This window comes from Gastrolobium bilobum, unplaced genomic scaffold (assembly GCF_033153095.1).
Source record: "Gastrolobium bilobum isolate Gb01-03AN ecotype WA unplaced genomic scaffold, APGP_CSIRO_Gbil_v1 utg2831, whole genome shotgun sequence".
NCBI classification, from domain to species: domain Eukaryota; kingdom Viridiplantae; phylum Streptophyta; class Magnoliopsida; order Fabales; family Fabaceae; genus Gastrolobium; species Gastrolobium bilobum.
In genome coordinates, this window is record NW_026899212.1 from 9,639 (window position 1) to 21,093 (window position 11,455).

The window sequence follows — 11,455 nt, forward strand, 5'->3', positions numbered from 1 at the left end:
TTTATATCAACCATAATTACCTGACGAGTAGGCAATAACGAAGCAACTTGGTAACCAGTTGGTGCCTTGGCACTGAGAATATCTTTGGTATTACAGATGCATCGAAAACTCAGTGCATCTTTCACTGATATTGTGACACGTGTCTTACTTTATATCAAATCACTTTCTTTCCTAATTTTAAAATAAATTATTTATTATTGATTTGATAAAAATAAAACACGTGTCACAATATAAATGAAAGATGCACTGAATTTACGGTGCATCCATAGCACCAAAGAAATTTCCCTTAGCACCAGTTGCTTTTCAAAAATGATATATGTTTTTTTAAAAAAAATTATGGTACGACTTTGACATTGTTTGAGTTTTTAAAAATGGTACAACATTGTTTTCTTTGCCTCAAGATCCAGTGCATGCAATCCTGGTTTTTTTGGATGGGATGAAAAGAAGTGCTAATCTTGATGTCTCTGCTGCAGGGGCTGATGGCATTTCCCTCGTTGGGAATTCTGGACAGCAGATTGATGAATATCAGGTTAAAATTTTTGTTGATGGTGCCTGTAAGCTAGCCTCCAATATAGGATCCAGTGGTGGGTTTCTTTGCTCCTCTATAGGTGAATGGAAAGGTGGTTTCTCTTACAATATAGGCAATTGTTCTTCCTTGGAAGCTGAATTATGGGGGATATATCATGGCTGTAAATTGGCAAGTGATATGCAGTATTCAAAGGTGTGGATAGGCTGTGATAGCAAAGAGGCTTTACTTTGTTTGGAGGAGAATGATGAAGTTTGTGGTTTCTCATACTTGATAGGCAAAATTCGAGAAAGTGGCTCTGGCCTTTGAGAAATTCCAGTTGGAGTTTGTCCCAAGAGAATCCAATTCTTGTGCAGATTACTTGGCTAAATTAGGATTTAGTCTCAAGGGTGAAGAGTTGAGGTTACACTCCTATCCCCCTGATGATATGTTGAAGTTTTGGTTAGAATTTAGCTCCATTTTGTTGATGGAGCATGTTTGTTTGTATTTGCAGCGTTTGACTGTTTAGTTTTCTTTGGGCTTGGCCCTCCATTTTTATCAAAAAAAAAATAAAAATGGTACAACATTAGCATTGATTGGGTTCTGGCTAGGTTTTTTGGCATTTGCTGAGTTTATTTACGGGCTATGCCACTGCGAATAAGATTTTCCAAGTATTTTTGCAAACTTCAACTCTTTTTAGTCGAGTGCGAGACTTGCTCATAATTAAGAAAGAAAAAAAAGTAGTAATCTTTATTCCACAAACTTGTTAACTGAATCTGAATTATGTTTTTCCGTCAATATATTCTACAACTGTGGTAGGAGGAATATTAACAAGTTTTCTTAACATATACATGAACAATATTTAGTGTAACAACTAAATAACAATTGCATGTAAGTAGCGAAAACCAAAGAATTCTTTCCAGGTCCATTCCTATTTTCCTTCAGCAGCATAAAGAGCTTTGATTTCCTCAACATCGTCAAAGCTACCAAGGAATATGGGAGATCGTTCATGCAACTTCTCTGGAACCAAATCAAGTGCCTGTTGACATAGATTTACCACTTCATTGTCAAAGGATGCATTTATAATCTAATTAAAAAAACCAATATGAAGTCTCTTGTTTTTCCAGGTCCATTTATAATCTCAAAGGAATTCCCATTTTGCAAATACAATTGAAATCAAACAGGTTAAGTAATTTCAATTTGCAAAGGAGCACGTAGGAGTGAGAGTTTAACAATTTTTTTCTACCCATTTTTTAGTAAATTACCCGTTGTTTGCCAGTGAAAGCTTGTCCTCCTGCTTGTTCCATCAAGAATGACATTGGGAAGACTTCATAGAGCACACTGCACCAAACAAAGCAATCGATAATTATGTCAAAAGTTCAGAAACCATAAACAGTATATCACGGTTGGTTATGTTACTCAGGAAAATAAGGCACTAAGTTGAAAATGGCATTACCGCAGTTTCCCATTTGGACTCTTTTTATCACCAGGGTACAGAAAGATACCTCCATAAAGCAATGTGCGGTGAACATCAGCTACCATGCTGTTAATTTACAAAAATCACAGACACAGAAATGTCATTCAGTGGTCACATTCAGGTGCAATAGTTTATGATGATAATACAAGGACAAATTATTTAGAATAATGATTACTGTTTTGGATCATATTACATTTATTTTTATCAACACTTTTATTAAATTAATTGTCCCTTGAGTTGGTTCTTTAAACATATCAAACTGAGAAAATGTTACCCTGTTGAACTTCAGTTTTATGAGTCAAGTAGCTAAACAAAGCATGACTACTTTCAACCAAAAAGAGAAGGAGAGATACAAACTACAGCTGCTATAGTCGGAGTAAGTAATGATTATTTTCCAAAATTAGGAATTCTATGGCATTGAAGGTTATATCTGTTTTTCCTTAAATGACAATACATCACACTTCATTATAGAGCTATCCATTATAAGCAATGGAATAAGGATCACATGTAAAGGATAAGTCGTATATAGGCTGTAATTTGTACATGTTATATCAAGGTAGCATTTTGCATAACCAACTACGAGGAGGACTAAATCAAGCAAATTAGACCTCTTGAAGGATTGAGAATCCACTATACCTTCCAATATATCTTAGCGACTTTGGTGATGAACCATCTTTTGGAAACTTGCATTTCTCCACATACCTGAACAGAAGTAAGAAAGGAAATCAAAGATTGTCACAAATTGCATTATAGTGACGGGAAACTTTGTAACATTATTGGATTCATACATACTTGGTAGTAGGACCATCCCAGTTTTTGGCATTTCCTTCATTCACTGAATAGATCTTGCCTTTCTTTGGGATCTGAACGGTGAACCACAGATCAAATCAAGCAATTAACATATGACTCAAATAAGCCACAGATGGTGTCAATAAAGATCATGCAGGTCCACAATCCTTATATTCTATATGAAGATTCATTTACTAACTTCTCATTAAAAGATAGACAAATACTAACGAAGAGAACAGTCAGCCAGTAACAGAGCTCCAAATGCTCAACTAATAGAAAGTCTTAAGAAGGATATTTTGTTTAACATGTGGATGTGCCTTACATTCTTAACACCAAAGGATTTAAACAGGCTAATCTTTTTCACCAAAAAGATATTTATGACTTCATAAATGGAGATTATTCAAGGTGATAAAATCCTGTCTGTTATCTGAATAGTCAATAATAAATATACTAGATCAGCTGTCATCTTAACTAATTAAGATAAAAATAAATTCAGCTAGTTTATTTGGTCTAATAAAGCCTCATCCATTACACAAGTCAAAACACTGCAAAAGTCAGCTCTGTGGCAAATTTCAAGGACAAGAGAAGTAACTTGTTGAGATTTTAGTTTGAACAATTGAGAATTAATCACATGTAGGCATTGTGATAGCGATCCATGACCAGTGTGGACGCAGGATTATTTATAATAGGAGCTGAAAATAAAATTTTAAAATTATATGTATTAAAAAAAATTAAAATTTAGGGAGGGGCGACTCAATCCGCCCCTGTCCATGAGTAGATAGAATTTGATACCTTGATGTCAGGGTGAGTTAGAATGAATTCCCCAAGTGATGGATCAAGGGTGAAACCATTAACACCAGCTCCGGTGCTTAACACGAGCTACAATGTATCCCAAATTAGTAATTAAAAAAGAATTCAGAATGAAGTCAAAGGAATTGAGTTTATTCTTTCATCTAAAAAAGTAGTCAATACAAACATTCAAACTGAGAAAATATACTAATATCATTAGTTAAAATTGATCAGCAACTACTTACCAAAGATAAAGAAAAATTGATCAGCAACTTATAGGCCCCCCAAAAAAAAAATTATAACCAAAGGGAAAAAATGGCTAAAAGAGGAAGGAAAAATGTGAAATAGAAATTGTAATAGGCTTAATTACCAAACAAAACCAAGGTCTGAGCAACAAAAAAGGATAAGGATTTAATATACCGTGCAAGAGCTTCCATACATACAATAACCAGCTGCTAACATGTTCTTCCCAGGTTGCAAAACATCTTCCAAGGTTGGTTCCTGGTCTTCTTTCACCAAATAAATCCCAAAAATCTAGATGAAAGAAAATACTTAATTGACAACCGCAATATTCTAGTTAATCTGGAATACTGATCCATATATGCTTAATTAGGAAAGATGGATGTAGGAGAGACCATACTGTGCCAATGGAAACACCACAATCAATGTTAGAGGAACCATCCAGTGGGTCAAAAACAACACAATACCTACATAATAACAAAATTTGGTACTAACTGATTAGACTAAAAAAACCAAGGCTAAACAATAAGGAACAAAAGCACTGCTAGGCAATAGATGTGTTAACAACTTTCCACGCTTAGAAGGCTCCACAAATGTTGCCTCCTCATCTTCTTCAGACACCAAGATGCACTGGGAAAAAGGTCTCACCATCAGCAAAAGTCAATATATACACACACACACACACACATATACATATAGACCTTAGTTGAAGATACATGAAATTAATCACATACTGATAACTTACTGTTCGTCCACTGCTTATCAAAGCCTTTATAAAGACATCATTGGAAAGGACATCCAGTTTCTTTTGCTCTTCACCCTTTATTCCAAATAACAAACAAATGGAATAAAAATGTGCACCAAAATCAGAAAAAAAAAGGAGAATCAATCCATCACATCATACAATAGAGAGCTTCTACTTGCCTGAACGTTGGTCTCTCCAGCAAGTCCAATAAGCTTAGCAAGACCAGCCTGCATAATCATTTAACCCAATTCATCAAAAATGAGTAAAAAGAAAAAGAAAAAGGAACTATTCAATCTTGGGAATGAATGCATGGATGTTTTTTTCAATATAACTGCATCTTTATAAACTCAAATAGAATAGTCATACTTGAAGGGAAAATAAACTCAAGACTAAGGTTAATGAGGAACCTTGCTAACAGCAGAGCAAACGAACTTGCAGCCTAGAACAATGTGACTGAGCAAGATGGTGAAATCACCACGAGACTCAGGGTGCTTGGATTGCTCGTTCAGCACGAAACGGGTTATGGTCATGAGGTCAGTGCGTTGTGCATCGGCACTGTGATCCATATTATCTGGTTTTGTGTTCGTGGTGTGCAAATGCAAGTGCAAGTGCAACCCCTTCTTCACTCTCAAGGAACCAAACCAAACCAAACCCAATAAGTGAGTTTGGATATGGCGTTATAATATGTATATTTGAATATAAATAGATAGATAGAAAGAGAGATGGGGCTATCTGCGGGGAATGGAAGTTTCGAACGACACGTGGAGAGCTTTGGAAGAGGGAGTGAGCTCGTGGTGGTGACGATGGATAACGATTTTTGTCGACATCTTCGTGTGCTGCTTCCTAGGTTCTATCATGCCCTCCCCTCTTGTCTTACGTCAATTCAAACGCGATATGACTGTTGGAATTGACACAGTCACACCAAAAAAATTAATTTAATGTTTTTTAATAAAGGGAATGGTTATACTTACCACTTTTTTTCTTACTACTTGTTACTATCCAATCTTAACCGTTGATTTCTGCAAATCAAACGGTTATAATTTATTGGGTTATATTTATTTATTAATTATTAATTTTAATAAATTATAACCGTTAGATTGACGAAAATCAACGGTTAAGATTTGGTAGTAACAAGTAGTAAGAAAAAAAAAAGTAGTAACTATAACCTCTTCTTTAATAAATTAATACGAAATTTATGACAGTTTTGAAAATTATTACATATGTATTGCACAATATCACGTTCAATTTGAGCGTCGTCAATCACGCCCAAATTGGACGTCAAACAAGAGGCAATCACGTCTAATTTAGGCGTCACACCAATCACGCCTAATTAAAGCGTTATTAAAGAGGCACTCACGCCTAATTTAGGCGTCACTTATCAGGTGTTGACACGTGTCACATTTTTTTTTTTCAAAAAAAAAGTTAACAATTTAATCATAAAACTTCTGAAGGCTATAACTTTTGACTCGGGTATTCAAATCAGGTAATTATTTTTTTGATTCCACATAACTTTTCGAGATCTACGCAATGATATCTCATTTGACATATTTTATTTCTCACAAACACAATTTAAATTTACAAAAATAGTATTATAAAAGCGGTTAAACCCAGAAGCCTCTTAGTTCTGGGTTTGTGATTTAATATAAAAAATAAATGAAGATTTGATGTGTGATTTAAATTAAAAAAATAAAAAAATTTATTTTTATTATAAAAAAAATTTGGTTTGTGATTTAAATTAAAAATAACAATTATTAATAATAAGGAAAACAAAATAAATAATTTAAACTCAAAAATCAATTTGAAAAATCTGTATTAACAAAGGAAATAATTAAATAAAGGGAATGATATTGTAAAAATCAAGTTGTGTTACTACCATATTACTACTAATCAATCTCACCGTTGGATCGATTATGTTGATCCAACGGTTGTATTTATTTTCTTCTTTACATGGTCATGATTTTCCAAATTTAATACTTTATATTTATTTTCACCTTTGTATGGTTATGATTTCTCATATTTAATGCTTTCACTTTAAATATAGGGAATCATAACCATACAAAGATGGAAATAAATATAATCGTTGGATTGATTGGTAGTAACATGGTAGTAAGTTAGTAACACAACTTGGTTGTTACAATATCATTTCCCTTAAATAAATATTCTAAATCTCTAATGAAGAAAGATTTTATTTTTAAAAAATATTCATAAGTAGGGGTGAAAGTGGGCTGGGCTGGGCCAAGCTTTGCCCCGAAAAGCCCAAGCCTATGTCAAAAAATTTTAATTTGGCCTGGCCCAAACCTAGTACGAGTCTAACTGTTAGCCTAACTTGGCCCGTTTATAAAAAAACAAATGGCCTGGCTCAGCCCGTTAGCCTGTTAATTTTTTTTTTTTTTTGTAAATAATTTTTAGTAGAACCATGAATCAACTTTACACAATATTCAAATTATGTTGTTAAATCAAAAATCATAATTTCAACGTCCAAACAGAATCATGAATCACAACAAAACTCATACAATCTACATTTAAGTCACTTTCAAAAGCAAAATGCTCAAACTAAATAACATATATTTCATCAGATCCAACAAACAAATCCATACTAGGTAAACTAAATAACTACATGAATCCAACAAACACATCATAATGTTTGTAGTAAGTATAATATCTCCCAAAAACCATTTAATATATTCATATACACAATCTAATATGCTGAGATGTTGATTCTTCCTGCATAAGAAATAAAATCAAATTTCCATTAAAATATAATCAAATATAATTAAGTTATAAATAATTGTAATTGATTAAATTTATATCTGTAACCACTCAATTTTGTCCTCATATATAAAAATATATATATATATATAAATATAAAAAATAAAAATGTGAAATTTCTATTATCATTATTTTTGTTTTATAAAAGAAAGAAGAAAAATAGAGAATAAAAAATATTAATAAAAAAAACAGTAAGTAAAAAAGAGATATTGATAAAAAAGGAAAAAAGAAAAAGTAGTAGTTCATATTTTACAATTTATTAAAAATAATAATAATGATAATAAGATACCTTTCTTGATAAAAAGGAAACGTTGTTGGCGGTTTTTCAAACCCCATATACCCAGCATCCTTCATTATAACATCCCACGGTGCTATAGCTGTATTTAGCTTGGAGAAAAGGAAGTAGAGGAGGCTAGATAGCAGAGATAGGGCGGTGAAGAATGACCATAGAAGGGTTGGAGGGGGTGTCTAAAAAATATTATTATTCTAAAAGTTCCACCGCCTTCATCATGATATAAAAGAGAAGGAGAACGAAGAAAGGGGGAGAAAAAATGGCAAGTACCAATGACACCATAGCCTTTTCAGCCATGATATAGAAAAGGAGCACGAAGAGAGGGGGAGAGAAAGCATAAAAAATTTCTCTACAATCTTCAACCACTATCAACCCATACACCTTCAAACCCAAATTCAAAAAAAATAATACGGTAATAAGTGTGTGGGTGCCATTTTCTGAAACACCATCAAACCCAGCCAGATTATTAGTGCCTCTACCAGCCACTGGGTGCACCAAGCAGAGTACCGCCGCCTAGACTCCACCCACCGTCGTGCACAACTCCAATCCGCGAGTCACCCATAAAGGCACCTCTCAGTTTTGTGGAATAATCCCATCTAGCTATTGTGCACTATCTCAGGTTAGTGTGCAAATTTAACTTTTAGCTTATGTTGGTTTGACTATCGGTTGTAGGCAACCTACTGCACAAAGATATGAACTATTAATAAAGTAATATGAAATGCCATGATGATAGTAGAATTTTTATTAATAAAATAATGAATCTGAAATGTCATATTTAGTTCTTGTACCCTTGCATAGGATAATATAGATGCCTGGCCATGCGATGATGCCTCTATGACTAAGTCAAATGTTTTATCATTCCTTTTTGTATACACTCATACACTGTAAAACTCCTCATATATCGTTGTCTCCCACTAATCCATTGGTTTTAATTTTATTTTATTATTCAATATCGTTTGCAGACCATTTTGAGGGGTACATGGTTTTGATAGAGATTAAATGAAATATGGTACTGTTGTCATCTTGTTAGCATGTTAGGTGTATTGTTTGAATTCAATAAAATAATAATAAAAATGTAAAAAGCAAGTTATAAAGGAATTAGTAAACTCATGTGCTCAAGTAGCGACCATTGTGTTTATTATTATTTTATTTAGAAAAATCCAAATCATGCTTAAACATTGGGAGTAATGGCTTATTCTATTAAAGATTAACAGTAGGTTTAGTTCTCTCTTTAAAAAAAATCTGGATTTCTTCTATTTAATAACTTTTCACGATTGGGCTAATGTTTTAATTTCTTACTATTCTGTTAGCATATAATGATAAAGTAAATAACGACTCAAAGTCTAGGGAATTAGCTGAGTTGTGACAACTTGTTAATCCCATTATTAAATCATTTCGACTGTGACAGTCCGATGATTTTAAACCATTTAGAAATAATAAACAAACAAAAAAATAAAGTTTTATTTAAAACTATTTGATTTTGGGTTAATTAAAACATAAAGAATAAAAAATTAGTTCACCATCAATGAAAATGGGAGTCAGCTGAGCCGTGACGGCTTGTTAACCCCACACATTTTGTTTTGACTCATTTTTGCCGTGACGGCTTAGTGATTCATAATTTATTCAAATTTATCATAAAATTTACAATAACAAAAAATAATAATATGAATATTATTATTCTTCTAAAAAGGTATTAGCTGAGTTGAGACAATTTGTTAATCCTACAATTATCGTTTCAGATTATTTTAGCTGCGACAGTTTGATAGTCTGAAACCATCAAATTCAAAACTTTCAAATTAAAACTACTTTCAAAAAAAATAAAATCAATCAACACACAAATATTTTTTACAGAACGACGTAGCTTTGAGTTCCCTATTGTACCGAGGGATACGTCGGAGCGGGACTCTTCCCGTCAAGCACAAAAATACATTTTCAAAATTAGTTTTCTTTTCCAGCAATCGATTTTATTTAATTTTTTTGGGTGAAATAAATATTTAAAATCTTATCAATAATTTGCACAACTAATATAAGGTAACCGTTTTTTTTTAACGGACGGTGTAGGGTGTTAATACCTTCCCTACTCGTAATCGACTCCCGAACCCATTTCTACTGTCAAAGACCAATTGTCTTTAAAAAAAGGTTTTTTCAATGTTTTCCTAAATAAACCTTGGTGGCGACTCCATTGTTTTAACCATTAAATATCTTTCGCCATTACGTTGCGATACGGTTGCGACAATATCTTTTGTTTTTTCTTCAAGACATACTTATTCTGTTTTATTTTATTTGAAATAAATAGTACAATATAGGCCGGCCTGTAGGCTTATAGGCCAGGCCTTGTGAAAGTGGGCCTACGGCCTTTTTATTAAACGAGCTCTTTCAAAACCCAAGTCCGGCATGTTTTACGAAATATACTAAATCAGGTCTGGCCTGACGTAGGCCGAGCCATAGGCCCCTGTAGGCCGGCCCGACCCAATTTCACCCCTATTCATAAGTCATCATTAATTTCAGACCACGAATTAAATCACAAATCAAATATTTATTTATTTATTTTAATTTAAATCACAAATCAAATCTTTATTTATTTTTTTATATTAAATCACAAACCCAGAACTCAGAGGCTTTTGAGTTTAACCGCTCTTATAATATCATTCTTGCAAATTTAAATTATGTTTGTGAGAAATAAAATATATAAAATGAGATGTCATTGCGTAGATCTCGAAAAGTTATGTGCAATCAAAAAAAGAATTTTCTGATTTGGATACCCAAGTCAAAAGTTATGGCATTAAGAAGTTTTATGATTAAATTGTTAATTTTTTTTTTGAAAAAAAATGTGACACCGACACGTGTCAACACCTTACAAATGACACCTAAATTAGATGTGATCGCCTCTTTAATGACGTCCAATTTAGGCGTGATTGGTGACGCCCAAATTGCGCGTGATATTGTAATAAATGTGTAATTATTTCTAAAACTGCCATAAATTTATAATTAATTTATTAAAAAACATTAAATTAATTTTTTTCCCACAATCACACACACAAAATCGAAAAGAGAGAAAAGGAAAAAAATAGGAGACAACTATTAATTGTTTCATCCAACTTACACTACGTTAAGCATATCTGTATTATATCATAGCGAACAATTCTGAATGCAGATATATTAACTACCTAACAAAGACCATGCAAATTTTAAGAAATCAAATCATGTTCGGTTTGCTTAATTAACAACTGTGTATGATCAAAATTATATTACATCCACCATTTCATGATAAAGAAATACACAAAAGTAACTAAGTAAGTTTAATACAAGATCGATCTATGAGTAATAATGCGAGCTACCAGCATAACATTTTTTTATGATTATAATCACTATTGATTAAAATAAAATCAACAATTACAAAAAACATTAAATAAAAGCCATTAATTTAATTTTGATCAAACAATAATAAAAATAGTTGTAAAAGATTATAAGAAAATAATAATAATAAATATTACCTTCCTTTATAAATATAAGGGCAGAGTTTAAAATTTATTATGTGTAGATATAACTTAATAAATGTGAGCTAACTGCATAACATTTGTTTTTAGGGTTTATCATTTTTGTTTGTTGCATAATTTTATTTTTCTTATTACATTTCACATAAATACATAAAAGTGAATGAATTTCACTAATTTTTTTTTTTTATAATAGGATCCATTTACCTTATATGAGCGTGAGAGAAAAAAAGTTCATGCTAAAAATACTTTTTTGTTTTGTTTTTAACAACATGTAGAGATCCATATCTGCTATTTATGCTTCCTGTATCTTTCACTTAAATGGTATTTATTTTTAACTTAGATAAAATATAAA

The 11,455-nt window shown here is 32.3% G+C and overlaps 1 protein-coding gene across 1 annotated transcript; it reads right to left on the minus strand.

The window, feature by feature from the left end:
• Positions 1–1,248: 1,248 nt before the first annotated feature.
• On the minus strand, positions 1,249–5,210 carry LOC133288289 (fructose-1,6-bisphosphatase, cytosolic). Its single transcript, XM_061486012.1, has 12 exons — positions 4,953–5,210; positions 4,725–4,772; positions 4,546–4,620; positions 4,369–4,430; positions 4,201–4,267; positions 3,981–4,094; positions 3,564–3,650; positions 2,775–2,845; positions 2,619–2,684; positions 1,962–2,048; positions 1,771–1,846; positions 1,249–1,544 (listed from the first exon to the last, which is right to left on the minus strand). Exons 1-12 carry the CDS (start codon positions 5,109–5,111, stop codon positions 1,437–1,439), a joined length of 1,020 nt encoding a protein of 339 aa, XP_061341996.1. The 5' UTR covers positions 5,112–5,210; the 3' UTR covers positions 1,249–1,436.
• Positions 5,211–11,455: the final 6,245 nt, after the last annotated feature.